The sequence below is a fragment of the Ictidomys tridecemlineatus genome, chromosome 9 (assembly GCF_052094955.1).
Source record: "Ictidomys tridecemlineatus isolate mIctTri1 chromosome 9, mIctTri1.hap1, whole genome shotgun sequence".
Lineage (NCBI taxonomy): Eukaryota > Metazoa > Chordata > Mammalia > Rodentia > Sciuridae > Ictidomys > Ictidomys tridecemlineatus.
In genome coordinates, this window is record NC_135485.1 from 125,268,763 (window position 1) to 125,285,067 (window position 16,305).

At 38.9% G+C, this 16,305-nt stretch overlaps 1 protein-coding gene across 1 annotated transcript in view; it reads left to right on the forward strand.

Moving 5' to 3' along the window:
- The first annotated feature begins 2,547 nt into the window (after positions 1 to 2,547).
- Positions 2,548 to 16,305, forward strand: part of Iqcm (IQ motif containing M) — a 305,901-nt gene continuing 292,143 nt past the window's right edge. The window contains 3 exon segments of the mRNA XM_078020750.1: positions 2,548 to 2,736; positions 11,424 to 11,515; positions 12,792 to 12,868. Of these exon segments, the coding sequence (XP_077876876.1) occupies positions 2,548 to 2,736; positions 11,424 to 11,515; positions 12,792 to 12,868 (358 nt within the window).

Genomic DNA, 16,305 nt, shown 5'->3' on the forward strand with positions numbered 1-16,305 from the left:
AGATGGCTAATGAAGGGTGCATTTGAGTGTATACTTAGAAGAAGTAAAGGGTTGTGACCTTGCTGGGATCTGAAGGAAGGGTACTGGAAGAAAAGAAATATCAAATGTAAATATTTTGAGGTGGGGGCTTGCCTGGTCTGACCAGAGCATCAAGGAAAGCTTTGTGGTTCCAAGAGAAGGGATTAAGGCTAGGAAAAGTGAGGTCAGAGACTAGGGAGGGCCATAGGGGAATTGCAAGACTTCCATTTGTGCTGAGTAATATTGGAATCCGTGGATGCTTTCTGACTTCTGTTTTAATGGGAAAATTCTGGTTACTGGGTTGAGAATAGACTGCAGATAGTGTGTAGAGTTAGGCTGGTTTGGAGGCTACTTTAATCATTTAGGTGAGAGACTGGTGGTTTGCACTAGAGTGTTAATAGTAAAGATAGTGTGAAGCTTTCAGTTCTCATAGAGTTTGAAGGTAGACCTGGCAGGATTTGCTAAGGAATAGGATATGTGATGTATAAAAAAGAGATATTCAAGGATGAGCGTTGGGCCTCAGTAACTGGATGAATGGAGATGTTATTTGTCTAGGCTGGGAAGATTGTTGGAGGAGAATCAGACACTTGGTTTTGATATAAAAACTTTGAGATGGTTTTGTAACCTACAAATGGAAACATGAAATAACCAAGGAGAGAGAGAGCCAGGCTGAAAAAAAAATCTATGTTGCCAGTTGTTAACAGAGAGATGATATGTAAGTGGGGCTATGTGATGGAATAGAAAAGCAGTTCCAGGTCAGAGCCTGGGAATTCTGATGCAGGGGGGTCAGTGAAATATGAAGGAACCAGCAAAAGAGATGGAGATGGATGTTACAGAAGGTAGGAGGAAAGGACAGCACAAGTTCCCAGGAGCCAGAGGAGGAAATCCATCAATAAGGAGACAATGATAAAATGTCTCAATGGAGGTTATCAATGACCTCAATAAAAGGATGGCAGCTGTGTTCTTCAGGCAGCCGACTCCGAGATGGAGGTGAACAAAAGGTTATTAAGTGAGTGCTCTTGGAATCCCCATCTTGTGCAAAAGAGAAGGAAGCAGAGGGAGAGATGGTCTGTGATGTGGTCTAGTGAAGGCTTCGGCAGATGTCATCGGAGCTCTGATGTGAAGGTGACCCTTCAGAATAGTCTTGTGTTGGGACAAGGTGTCCAGGCCTGCACAAACCCCTTGTTGACTAGTCATTGAAAGAGGGGGGGTGCCCAGGAAAGGGGCATGATTTTGGACAAGGCAAATCCTTAGCCAGTGCATTTCTGAAGAGCGTTCATCCCTGAGGACTGTGGGAGCATTTCTAGGAGCTGGGGAGTTCATTCTTCTAGGGGACTCTGGCGATGTCTCTCAGAGTCCTCAGAAGTGGTTTAGATGGAGTAGCAAAGGCAAAATCCTGAAGGGATCAAGTTTAAAGGAGAAGGGTAAGACAGAAACCAGAGGCAAGGAGCCTCGATGGCTTCCTCATTTCTGTTGCTCACTAGCAAGTGTCTGGCTGTAGATTTATTTTTATTCTTCTTGCTTGGCATCAGGAATATATTCCAGTCTCAAAATTCCCATCATTTTCTAATACTGATATTTCAACTTTTGCTTTTCTTTTATTTCCTCCTATTCCCACCTCAAACTTCCTTTATATACATGTTGGAATTTTTCAATCTTCTTCTTTATATATTATAATTCTTTTTTCATCTATTTTCCTTTTTCCTGGTTTCTGGAAAATTCCTCAGTGTTATCTTCTGATTCACTAGTTTTCTTACACTGTGTCCAATCTAGATTTTATTCCATATATTGAACTTAAACATTTTTTAAAGGTTCTGATTTTCTTTGTTTCAAGGGTTCTGATTTGTTTTTTTTTCATATACATATTTTATTTCTGACTATTTTGCATCATATTTTAATTATTCTTTTTTAGGCATATTATTTCCTCTTCTGTCTCTACGTAGAGTCTTAACTTACTGTAAATTCTTTTTCTTATTCTTTTATTGTTTTAATTTCCTATGGAGTGAATTACTATTCCAATTGTTGACATTATTGGCTGTCTTTCCTGGTGCTAGTTTTGGACATGTGTTTTGTAATTTTAAAGCTATCTAATAGTTTTTCAGGATGTGTATAGTAGGAAATTTTATTATATTTTGCATTTTATTTGCCTTCACACTCACCACTTTCTGACTCTCAGTACTATAGTTGTCACCAGATTTCCCCGTTTAGAATTGGATCCCTTACTGGTTCCTTGTGGCTCTTGCCCCTTTGCCTTCACATCCTGCTTCTAATCAGTGGCTAGTGAGGCTCAGGCCTGGTGGTCAAATGTTTCTCTGCCGCACAAACATGGAACTTATTTATTTATTATTTTATTAGTTGATTGTATTTTTTTAAATAAATGACAGCGGAATGCATCACAATTCTTATTACACATAGAGAGCACAATTTTTCATATCTCCATTTGTATATAAAGTATGTTGACACCAATTCATGTCTTCATACATGTACTTTGGGTAATGATGCCCATCACATTCCACCATCCTTATAAACATGGAATTTATGATGAGCTCAGCTTCCAGCGACAGTTGGAAGTTGTTCTTTTCTACTCATCGGGTGGTTTTAACAGAGCCTGGCCCCCGAGTCTCACCTCATGTGGGGATTGTGGTGAGTTCCGGTTATCCCCTGGGAGCTGAGCTCCAGTTGCCTCTCCTGCTTTGGGGAGCTGGGGCAGCCTCCACGGTGAGTTCCATCTCCATTCTGCATTTATTTTCTGTCTTTGGTCCTTGAAGATGACTAAAAGTACATCCCTACCTTAGTCCTGTCTCATTTTTTAGGGAAAAGCTTACTCTTCCTCTTTTCTTCTGTTTTAAACTTTCATAGAGCTCATATCTAGTAATAAACCTAAGTGTAGGGTTTTTTATGATGTCCTCTCCTGCATGCCATGACCTTGGCGTTCCTTCGGTTCCTGTTTATTTATGTTGACCAGCATGGCCTCACGGTACTATCCTTCCTTCTCTGTGTTCTCCTCTGTTTCTGGGATACTCCCACCTTCCTCCAGACTGCTGCTTGTTCTGTTTTCTCTGTGTTAACAACTGGCAACATAGATGTTTTTCAGCCTGGCTGTTTCCATTTGTAGGTTACAAAACCATCTCAAAGTTTTCATATCAAAACCAAGTCTCTGATCCTCCTCCAACAATCTTCCCAACCTCGACAAATAACATCTCCATTTATCCAGTTACTGAGGCCCAACGCTCATCCTTGAATATTCTCTTTTTTTGCACATTCCATATCTATTCCTTAGCAAATTCTGCCAGGTCTACCTTCAAACTCTATCAAGTTTTCACTCTTTATTGTTATTTATAAGGTGTTAATGGCCTCTATTTAACTCGTTCTCCTATTTGGTTTTATATCTCCTCTGTTAAAAAACAAAACAAGCAAATAAAAAAAATTCTGAAATTTACCTTTCCAACATGGAAAGAGACCCAAGAAGAAGGGAAAGATATGAAAGTTAGTGCTCTCTGGGGTCAGGCCTGGGCACTGTGTCACGTCTTTTACATTTAATTCATTTGGCCTGACCACAGGGCTTTGAGCTTAATTATTATTAACATCTATATTTTATCTGAAAGACCTTAGCCAGGCGAGTTAATTAGCTGGGATCAAGAACTCAATTTGATAGAACTCAGGACCCTTACTTTTAAAACCAAGAATATCCTTGGAAAACCAGAGTAAGCTGGTTACCCAAAGCCTAAGGTCAGTGACTAGCAGGTAAAGAACCCTGGGCAGGAACCCAGACCCATCTGAGCATAGAGTCTTTCTTCTCCCAATGATGCTTTATTGTCTTCATCAGACAAATATGGGGGGAAAAGCTTGATTGAGAGAGTAGGTAAAAGATAAAGGCATGAAAAATTCACAGAGGGCAAATAACCATTTCCAGAAAGAAATTTTGTCTGGGGTAATTGTGTATTATCAGGAGTCAGGAGACCAGAAATCTGGTTCTAGTTCATTCACAAACCCAGTGTAAATTTAAAATCACATCCCTGTGTTTCTCTTTCTATACCTGTAATCCAAGGGGCTAACCAGATGACTCCTAAGATGCTTTCCAATTTTAAATGATATTATTTGAAGCTGTCCCTTAAATATAAACTTTCCAAAACCATTTCAAAGACTGTAAAATTAGTTTTCTCAAGGTCACTGAGAAAAAAGAAAACTGAAAGTAGAAGTCAGGATTTGCAATATTTCATAATGTGCTCAATTTCTAGATCTGGCTCTTTAACATCAGTTGGTATTTTTGCACAAAGCATAATTCTATTGAATCGGTTTAGCAGTGTTGGCCTTTAATTTATTTTATTTAATTTGTTACAATTAACTTTATAGTGTTTTCATTGTTGTCTTTAAATGTTTACACAGTGTCCCAAACATCTCAGCAGGGGACTGCTTTATAAATCAAGTTTTCACTCTTTATTGTTATTTATAAGATGTTAATGGCTTCTATTTAAGGCTCCTGTGATTAATAGCTGAGAGAATGTAGTTTTATACCAGCCCTGTTTTCATCTGTGAAAATCACAAGGAAAACATGCCACAGTTATCACTGAAGGCATAACACTGCATGCATGGTATAGGGATTTTTATAAGCCATTTGGATAACATTTCTGCTACAGTGGAGTGACTAGGACACAAGGCACTAGTACCCTCATTTGTTCGTGAACACATGTGTTCTTAATGATGGGTTTCTAACAAAATTCTCAGAAATAAAATTTTATAAGATATAGCTTCTAATATTTTAACATTTAATGCAAGAAAAGCTGCACTTTCTCTGCTACTTCCACTCTGGCCCTTTCTCCCGGCATCTAAAAGCTGAATTCAAAGACCGAAATGGGAATTTAAGGTGAGAAAAATGTGGAATAATGTGAACTTTTTTCAGACTAGTTTTTGGTTTGTGTGAGTATGTGTGTGTTTCTCTAGCACTCGCTCAGGACCAAAGTAATGATCTTCTTATCTCATTTCTATAATTGTGGTCTTCCTATCAAGATAACTAGATGGATAAAATTTAACAAGCAAAGTCCATTAGCCACAGTGCAAAAATTCATGATAGGTCATAAGGACATTTCAGTAGTAGTCTTATAAAGCCTAGAAAGTTGTAAAACTTTAGGATTTCCTTGCAGGAATTCAAATCAATTTTTCTTATGGAGTATTTATTACGTGGCTTACTGTGTACTTGATCTTAAGGAAGACATACAGGAAATTTTAAAAATTAGTTTCTTCCCTGGTGGGGCTTATAATCTAGCACCAATATTGATGGCTTTTAGCAAAGATCTATGCTTCATATTTGTTTTGGTGGTAAAAAGAAGAGAAATGTAATGACTAAGGTAGTATTTTCAGTTTTAATGTGTCACATTGAAAAATTAATGTACTATATATTAATATTGTTATTAAGTAAATTATAATTGATGTCTGACATTTTAGAAAACTGCACAGTCCCTATAAGTGTGCAGCTTTATGCATATTTACAAAGTGAACACATCATGAAACCACCATCCCATAGAGAGAGAGCAATAACAGACCCTGGTGAACTCACCTGACATATTACACTCCCCAGAGGTTGCCATTGTCTTGTTTTCTATTGTTATTAATATAGTAACACTAGACACAAGATTCTGCTTATGTTTTAACTTTATTTTAGCTAATGTCCCTAGGGCTTCTTTCTTTCAAGGGTATGTGTGAGATCATTTATATCTGTGTACAGCAATTCATTCTCATGGCTATAAAATATCCATTGAGCAAATAAAATGACATTATTTACCATTATTCTGCTGTCAGTGGACCTTTGGTTTGCTTCTAGTATTTAGATGTTATATCCATCTCATATGTGTCGTTTAGTAAATGCTATTAAGACTTTGTGCTGGGATTCAGAGGATTGGGTCTTAGTTATAGATTTGGTTTTTGAAGACAATGCCAATTAGTTTCCCAAAGATTACAAATGTATACTCCTTGAGATAGTAAATGAGTATTTCAGTAGCTCTGTGTCCTCATGGACTCTTGATTTTTTAAAAAATATTTTTAGTTATAGATGGACACAATGCCTTTATTTTATTCATTTATTTTTATGTGGTTCTGAGGATGGAACCCAGTGTCTCATACTTGTGAGGGAAGTGCTTCACCACTGAGCTACAACCCCAGCCCTACTCTTGATGTTTTTAAAAAGCCATTTGTTTGGGTGTGAGATGGCTGTGGTTTTATTTTGTGTGTCTTGGATGACAAATGGGTTTTGAGCATCTTTTCACATGCTTATTTCTCTTTGGAACCCCCCCTTACAAAGTGACTACTCCAATCTTTTGCTAGTTTTATATTAGGTTGTCTATCTTTTTCATTGATTTGTAAAAGTTATAAATTGGTGTGAATATATTTTGTATTGAAACAGAGATATGAAAACTTGTGCTCTATATGTGCAATAAGAATTGTAATGCATTCTGCTGTCATATATAAATAAAAAAAGAATTCATGCAAAAAAAATTATTTGCATTGTATATGCTATGTTTATGCTTATCATTTTGAATGATAAAGGGACTAAAATTCAGTTTTCAAGTCCCTTGAACAGTTAAATCTTTTAACTCAGGAATAGTTCCACCTATGACACTGATTGTGTGCACCCCTGTACCCCCACCAAGTTATTCCCCTTAGCCACTGTGGAATGATAGACTAATCTCCCCAACCCCAGCCCACCATTACCTGTTGGTGATCTTTGATTCTCAGTGATCTTTAGGATACATGTTCATTACTGACAAATCGTATTTCATGTGTTGCTCTATCAAACCCTAAAATAAGATCACAGAAAAACTGCATGGCTTATTGAATATGGCTCTGAAGGGTCAGTTTTCTTTCACTCATTTAGAGACGTAAAGTTGAAAAGAATGTTTTTTAACTAAGCAGCGTCTTTGAGAGAGTTTTAAAGCATCATGGGAGAATGTTCTTAGTTAAGCACCTCTTTCTTAATGAATTGATAATTGAAATGAAGTGAATTCTTTTGTGATTTAAAGATTTAAATTTTTTTTTGTATGAGTATTTGGGGTATCTCAGTTAATGTGTGTCTAGGCTTGACCACAGTGGAATAGACAATAACATCTGTTTTATGAAACCATTAAGTCTGATAGCTGGAAAGCACCGGTGAGATAACTTCTCAGTGTTGGGGTTGGGATTAGCTGGGAATAAGAATCGGCTCAGGGGCGGCTCTGTGACCCTGTCCAATCAGAACAGCTGTGCATTCTGTTCATCAGTTCTCACTGCCTTCTGAGAATTCCCTTACTCCTGGGCTGAAGCTGTGATTGTCACACCTTGTGTCTATTTTAAAGTCCTCCCCTTACAGTTGAGGAGGTAGGACTCAGAAGTTAAGTGGTCTGGCCCAGATCACACCTTTGGCTGTGGCAGAGGTGGGACTGAAATCTGAGTTTTCTCTTGCCACGTGGTTTGTGTTAAGCGGGACTGGGCAGCCCAAAGATTCGTTATGTCCCTTTCCTTCCCACCTCCTTGCTCTGGATAACAAATTAACCCGAGTTACTCAGAGAATCAGAGGGTGGTGTCTGTCTCAGGAAAGAGGTGTTATTCAATATTTGCTGATGTTGCTCCCAGCCCCTGGGCTCCCATCTGATACTCATGGTCACAAATTGATATAGTGTCATCTTTCCATCTCATTTTATAGCCCTCTGAATATAATTTGTTCAAATTTTGACTGTGTGACTATAAATCTTTCATTCTCCTGTCATCTAGTGTACCTTTACCCATTTTAGGCACCTGTTATTGGCCCTGTTTTATTGGTCCTAGTGGATACTTGTTCTGTTTTGGTTTTTGTTATTGTTTGGGTGTGTGGTGGTCTCCAAAACTTCATATGTGAGACAACACAAGAACATTCAGAGGTGAATGGTTAGATTACGACAGTAGTAACTTAATCAGTGGATTAATCCATTCATGTGGATTAGCTAGGTATTAACTGTAGGCAACTAATGGCTGGAGGAGGTGGATCACTGGGGTTTTGTCCTTGGTGAATGAACGCTCTCTCCTTCCTGTTTGCCAGGCCCAGAGCTGTTTTCGCCCACCCAGCCCTCCTACCACAATGTTCTGCCTCACCTTAGGGACAGAGCTGTGGAGCCAGCCATCTATGGACTGAGACCTCCAAAACCATAACCAAATTAAACCTTTCCTCCTCTACATTGTTCTTGTCAGGTCTTTTGGTCACAGCAACACGAAGCTGACTAAAGCAGTTTAGTTCCTTGCTCTTTCTCTTTTCTTCTTCCCAGTATTTGATACCATCAGATTTTCTGGTCAGAGGGACAGAGAGAGAGAAGCCAGTCAGGAAGCCAATCTGGAAAATGGCTGACTTAAGCGTCCTTGTAGACTTGAAGAAAAATAAAGAGGGAGGCTCATGCTTCATACAGGAAACAGAGATAAGGACAGATCCTGGGAGGGAGGTTCCAGAAGCCACAACTCGAGAGCAGTGGCAGGAGTTGCAACAAGAGATATGAGATCCAAGCGAATTTCCTTGGTATCCTGCTCCAGAGCTCCAAAGGAAATGGGAAAGTTGAGAGGGACAGAGGAAAGGCAGGAACCTGGACCATGCAGTTGATTTCTGGGATTTGGCACCACTGCTTTTCAGCTTAGTGTAAGCAAGCAGTGTGGTAATAGGGTTTAGCATCTAATGGGGCCTGAGGAGTCCTTTCTCCCAACAACTTTATTATGCAAACGATGAAATGAGGCCAAGACAGGTCAAACTAGGGCCCTTGAATCAGCTCTGGGTGGAACTGTGGAATGACAGCTGTATACTTTTCATCCATATTTACTCAGTGGCACGAGAGAAGAGACTGCCAGGCAAGAGGCTAGGGTTCATTCTCATTGCAGTCAGAAGCCATGGAAGGGAAGTGATCTGATTCACATTAAGAAGGTTGACTCCAGCGGTGTGAAGAATGAATAGGGAAGGGGTGGAAAGAGAGCAGTTAGGAGGCTGTTTCAGGGGTCTGGGTATGAAGCAATTCTATCTGGAAGATGCAGGTGTATTTTGAAGTTCATCTATCTAGAAAACTTGGTGGATGCTGTGGGAAGTGAAAATTAGAAGGAATCAAAGGTTCATGACTTGCGCAACTGGGTAGATATAGGGACAGTTTCTCAAGAAATGGGAAGGAGGGAAAGTGTGATTGAAGGTTAGGAGGGTTGTGGGAAGGAACAATGAGGAGAAAGTTTGAGGTTGAAAATAAAGATTTGCTCTCATTTGCCCTAATATCAAATGCTAAAACTGCCTGTCCATCCCTGGAGCATGGTTCATTTTTCTGCATTCTGCTGCAAACCACAGGGCAATTCTTTGCCACCAGGATACTTAATTCATAAAGGATTCAGTGTTAGCTTTCTGTTGCTGTGACAAAATACCTGAGATAATCAGATAATCAACGTATAAAGAGGAAAGATTTATTTTATACTTTCAGAGGTTTCTCGTCATGGTTACTTGGCTCTGGAGAGAGGGGGTGGAGGGGAGAAAGAAGAAGGAGAAAGAGAAGGAGAATAGGGAGAGAAGGAGGAGGATAAAAAGAGAGAGAAAGGAGCTGTGATCCCAATATTTATCTCCTTCAAAGGCATGCTTCCAATGGCCTAACTTCCTCCTACCAGGCCCCACCTCCTATAGGTTCCATCATTCCCAACAGTGCCATGGAGTGGGGACCAAGTCCTTAACATTTGGAGGACATTTAAGATGCAAATTATAGTAGACACTATGATAAAGTCTTACCAGTTGTCTAGTTTAGGAAGGTCAAGCTAATAAGATAAAATACAAAATGTTTTTCTCTTCTACTTGTCTTTACCCGCATAAAAATGGAATTAGAAATTCTTAGCATCCTTGTAACCCAGTTTAGGAGAGCCTTAAGTTGCATCTACTGGAAGAGAAAGGTGAAGGGACATTTTTCTAAATGTGCTGAAAGAGGCATGAGGAGGAAGGGCATCCCTGACCAGCGTGCTGTTGCCATAATTACTCATTCCACAAATATTTTATGAGGCACTTCTGCATGCTGGGCCCCATTCCAGGCACTGGGAGTATAGCAGGGAGGAAAACAGTCCTTGCCCTTATGGAAGCAACATTCCAGAACAGTGGATATGTCAAAAAATGTCCCCAAATGGATTAGTTCATTGTCCGTAACAGCAGCAGGAAGTCTAACCCTGTTTTAGACACAGGCGCTGCTTGCTGTCCCCAGGACCACAGGTGTTCTCAGCCCTGCACCTGCTGTGCTGTTTCCTTTACCTGCCTGCCTTCTGTGTCCCTCTTAGGGAGAGCAGTCTCACCTACTCAGGGCTGATTTTTAGTGCCACAGGCAGGTGCTGGCTTGTGTCTGGTTGATGCCCTTGCTTGCACTACTGCCCCTGGGCCCTGCCTTCCAAGTATGGCTCAGTCCCTCTTGAGGCATTACACTTTCAGCCCTTGCTGGTGTCATTGACCTTTGAACTTGTGCTGGTCATGGGTTTATAGCACCTACTTCCCAGCACTCAGAGACTTTCTTACGACATCTGGAGTATAGTTGTATCTTGATTTTAAAGCTTGACCATGATTTTGCTTTTTCTTCCAAAATAGATGGAAAGCCCTTTCAACTCAGGTACCAGATATGCATTTATTTATGGATCAATGCATCAGGAGGGGCTCAGAATCTCATAACTGTCTGCGTGGTCTTAAAGTGGAGAGGGACCCTGGGTCCTGACAGTCTGGGTCACTGTGCTCCTCTATCTCTAAGCAATTCTACCCTTTGCATCCTTCTTCCATCCCCATCTCTTGTCTCGGAGTTTCGCCCATCACCTTGGGTTTGTGAGGGCATTACTATGACAGCACCCCTTAGGATGCTGGACTAGTTTTCTGCATTAGAAGGACAGTGGGATGTCTTGCTGCCAGACAGTTTAATACAGGATGACACTCCTGGCACACCGAATTAAGGTAAAGGAGCCAACAGCCCCAGAGAAGAGTCCATTTCTATGGAGATTAATATGAGACAATGACAGAGCACATTTTTAATTTATTTTTTCTTGTATTTAAATGTAAGAAGACACTAATTAAGCCAAACCAGGAGATGACTTCTGATGGTTAATTGCTGAGGGAGGTGCTGTATTTTAATTTATCCAGGTTTACTTGCCGAACCAGACAGACAAGGTATATGTTCTGTGCCCTTGCCCATGGTATGATGCTGATGATTTGAGAATTAATCTTTTTGGATGTCCTAGATTTGTTATTTTAAAACTATAACTACAGTAATTTCCCTTCTTTGGGGAAGAAACTGCAGCAAAGTGTTGTAGTCCTTTAACTAAGAGTTAGACTTTCCTAGGTCAAAACTGGCTTCTGTGTGTACTCAAATAATACCCAAATTATTGAACAGGTCTTGCATACTCCCCCTATAATTTGTTGGTTGAATCAGACAACTGAATCTTCTACTGACAGGTTGATAACAATAAGCTTCATGGGACTTTTTAAAGCATTTAGTATCCCTGTTCGTAATTATAAAGCCATGTGAGTATATAGTAGTATATATCAGTGTAATGACTCCCTGGCTATAGAGACCACATTTGATGTGTTTTGGATGAAACTGTGAAGGTAATGCCAATCTAAACTGTAGGAGCAAGGGCTCAGCTCTGTGAACTCATTACTCTGGCCTGTTTTTGAGCACCTCTAGAATCCCAACACTGAGCTGAGGTGCAAGGCAGGAGCTCACTCCTCTGGACATTTGAATCTTTGGGAAACTTCAAAAAATGCACCTGCCTAGGCTTCACTTTAGACTTTGATACTTTATTAAAACCTTTTCAGTTGATTTTGATGTTCATCAAGGGTTGAGGACTATTGGTATAAAGTCTAATTTTGTTTCCAAGGCAATTAAAATCTCTTTGGGAATATTGGTCTTTTGTATATAGCAGTCACTTTGTCTTTTTATTTATTTTATTTTATTTTAATTGGTTGTTCACAACATTACAAAGCTCTTGACATATCATATTTCATACATTAGAATCAAGTGGGTTATGAACTCCCATTTTTACCCCAAATACAGATTGCAGAATCACATCGGTTACACATCCACATTTTTACATACTGCCATATTAGTGACTGTTATATTCTGCTACCTTTCCTATCCTCTCTTCTTATACAAGTGCATATAAATTTTAAGGGAGGTACATGGACAACACAGCTGGAGGCCCAGGTGACTGACATAACCCTCTGCTCAAAGGCAGAAACACATAAGGTGTGTGCCAGGTATTAATTGGATTTAAGTTGGAAAATAATGAAACATCTGAGGCAGTCTACCTTTATAAAGAAAAGAGACTTATTTAGCTTACAATTTTGGAGGGTAAATGGGTGCTAGCTTTGGCCCAGCTCAGGTGAGGGCCCCCTTGGTTGAATCACATCCTGGTGGAAATGCACATGTGAAAGCAAGAGATCACATCCTAGAAACAGGAAGCCACAGAAGAGGAGTGCCAGGATCCCTTCCGATGGCACGCCTCCAGTAGAACTAAGGACCTCTCACCAGGCTGCACGGTGGGAGGTCATCCCCAGAGGAAGGACCCAGCTTTCAGCACTTGAGCCTTAGCGGGACACAAAACAGGCTACTCGGAACCAGTAAGGTGCAGAGCCCTACCTGATGGTGGCATTAATGTTATTGCCATTGAAGGTTTTAGAGCAGAAGAATGAAGTGTAAAAGGTGTTCATTGTTCATCCTCTTTATTTGTGAGTGAAAAGACATAGCTAAAAATAAACATTCCTCATCACTGAATGACTTAATGTAACTGTGTTTAAGGACTTGGAGATCATCCTTCAGAAGGATCGCCCTCACTGTGATGGATTCTGCAGAGACTGAGCCCGAAAAAGAGAAAGGTGAGTATTGATGCTTACCTAATTACTTGGTGCATGGCGCACGGCACTCCAATTGTCTTAAAGAATCTTGTCTTTAATTAATAGCTCGCTTTGTTCTGTACTTGCACACCTTACATTATTTTTATTTAAATATCACTGACTTCTGAGAGATTTGTAGCAACTTTTAGTTTAGTATGTTGTCCAGTGTGTTATTCGCCAATGTGCACTGATTGAAATGTGGCCAGTGAAACTAAGAAAATTAATATTTAATTTAATATCTTGAAAATGGATAACTCAGTTATTGGGAAACTTTTAAGTGTGTTTGAAGCCTATCTTGAGTATATAAATCTGCTTTTTCAAGTGAATATTTTATAAAATCAAAATATAGATGAAATATTTCTGATAAAAATTTAGCATCTGAATTGATATGTTGTATGTGAAAAACACAGGATTTCGAAATAGAACCAAAAAACAATGTAAAATATATCATTAATTTTGAATATTGATTAATGTTGAGAGCATATTTGTACATATTTTATTAAAATATAATATTTTATATTTTTTTGGAATATTGAATATTGATTAATGTTGGCAATATGTTAGGGCATATTTTATTAAAATATATTTTATTAAAATATATTTTATTAAAATATAATAATAGCTATGTTATTAAAATTAATTTGAATTTTTACTTATTTTTTCACTAATTTTTAGTATTTTAGAAAATTTTAAATCACATACAAATTACATATGCAGCTTACATTATTATTTTTTCTATCTTCTTTGGGGTATCACGAATGAATAAAATTTGTAGACGTTTAAGGTGTTCAGCATGATGACATGATGTTTAGCTATATGTACCCATTGTGAAATTATTACCACAGTCAAGCTAATTAACATATCTGTTGCCTCACGTAGTGGCGTGTGTGTGTGTGTGTGTGTGTGTGTGTGTGTGTGTGTAAAATACTTTGGTTTACTCTCATCAAATTTCAAATATAGAATCCATTATGAACATTATATTCCTTTTAGAATTGATCTTGATTCGGCAAACAATCCTAAATTTAGGGCTAGGTAGCATGCCTGAGAAACCTATAATGGTGGGCATAAAGCTGAGAGTATTACTCTTCTGTTATGGCCTCCATTAGTATATGGTACCACCACCTGGCATCTGTCCAGTGCTAACAATGTAGTGCTGTGAGGATCACTTCTCCTATTTCTCCATTTGGAGAATACAGCAAAATTTTCAAGCTACAAAGGGTGGGAAGGGAAGAAGATCCAGGAAGCAGAGGAGGAATGTTCTCAGTTTCATTTTGCCTTCAGGTCATGCCCACAATTACTTAAATCATATTGGAAGTCACAATGCTATGAGCTTGGAATTCCCCTACATTTTCTTAGCAGCCTGTCCCCAGTCTGAGAAATAACAGAGATTTTACTTATTTATTTTTTGAGGGGGGAGGGATGTAAAATCTCTCTAGGTAGGAAGGGAACCTATTGATCATTTTTGTTGACCAGAAGGTAAGATACATTGCTAAAGATGACCAGGGAAATAGGAGGGACAGTAAGGAAAAATGCATCTCAGATGCCCTCAATGTGGAACTGAAGAGTTGGATCTTGATGCAGAATGTATTGTGAGAAAAAAAATGGTTCAATATGTGATTTAGGACGTTACTATATGCCCCTTGAAATTTGAGTTTCACTTGTTTAACTTTTTTTGAAAAGAAATAATTCATGTCTTGTTTTTCTTTTTTTGAACTCAGGGGCACTTGCCCACTGAGCCACACCCGCATCCTATTTTGTATTTTATTTAGAGGCAGGGTCTCACTGAGTTGCTTAGCACCTCACTTTTGCTGAGGCTGGCTTTGAACTTGTGAACCTCCTGTCTCAGCCTCCTGAGCCGTTGGCCTAGCCTCATATCTTCTTTTACATGTGAAAAGAATTGTATATAAATTATTTGATTTGAAGTTTTAATTCAAAGAGCTTCTATTCACTTTCCAGCTTCTACAACTCTTTACCCTAGAAACATGGCTAGTGATCTTAGTTTCAGCTTCTCTCCTGTCTGGCTTCTCCCCGCTTCAGCTTCTCCCCTCTCCATAGCTCCTCCTGCCCCTACACCAGGATAATTCTGACCTCTTCTACCCTCTGAACAGGCTAAAAACACAGGTTCTTTTTGAAGATGTCTTTGAAAAGAGATCTTTGTGTTTATGCACTTATACCCAAAGTTTTGTTGATTTGTTTTTTACCTGTTGGGTGTATGTTATTTTTAGCCAAGAAATTCTTTTCTGCAAAATACAAGTTTGGAAGAGCTCACATATGTAAAACAGAGACGTCTGAGCTGCTCTGATTGAAAGAAGGAAGAGCCCCCAAGGCACATGAAATTAATGAAGCACAAACTTAAAACCACAGCCTTATCCTGGATTTGATTCACTGTGTTACTTCTCTTGGGATATTTCTGATTTACCTTATCTCTAATAATGCAACGTTAAGTGTTATCTCTTTAAAGAGAAATTTCTGCATTAGTGAGCTGGTTGGCAGTGATTTACACTGTCCTCTATTATACCATGTTTCTTGCTGAAGTTCCTTTCTTAACAATTTTTTTTTTTTTGGCACTAGACTGTTAAGCACCTAGAGGGTAAAAATAGCTATCTATCTTTATCTTACATATTTTGGGTCATTTAGCACTACAAAGTACTTAACCCTAAGTAGGTACTTAATGAATATACCTTGAACCCAGCTCCCATTGTACCTGAGGGGAAGCTTTTCTAACACCTGTGAAATCAGTCAGGCATTTATTCTGAAAACACACACTTTGATGGCCTTATCCATGTGGCCATACACCTTTGGTTAGGGTTATCTTCTTAGCAAATTTTTGTGAAACACTCTGGAGAACACAGTCTTTTAATGGGAAGAATGGAAACCCTCTGAATGTGGCCAGTTATTTGTTATGGTTATGAAAAACACATGCTTGCAAGCCCCTGGGTCTTTTTGGATACAGACAAGATTTGCTGAATGATTATAATCAAGAAATGGCTCATTCCCTGTCAGAGTTTCCATGACTACATTTTCTTACTGTATCTTTAGTTCTAAGATTTACTGAAACTATACAGAGCCCTTAAAACAGTTGATGAACTATCATTGCAATAACATTAAATGGATGATATATGAAAAATGAGTTTTCCTTCAAAGAGAAAATAAATGTAAGAAATTATTTTAGGCTATTGAAAACTTTAGGATTAGAAGTACTCACATTTTCTTTTCTATGGAAACATTAATATTTGCACTCATTTGTAAGTCAGCTTAATATAATCATTTCGGTGTCTTCACAAACTTTATTATTAAGCATTTGTTATTGCTTATGATGATTTATTCTCTCTCTCTCTCTCTCTCTCTCTCTCTCTCTCTCTCTCTCTCTCTCTCTCTCGGCAGTGCTGGGCATTGAACCCAGGGCCTTGCACATGCTA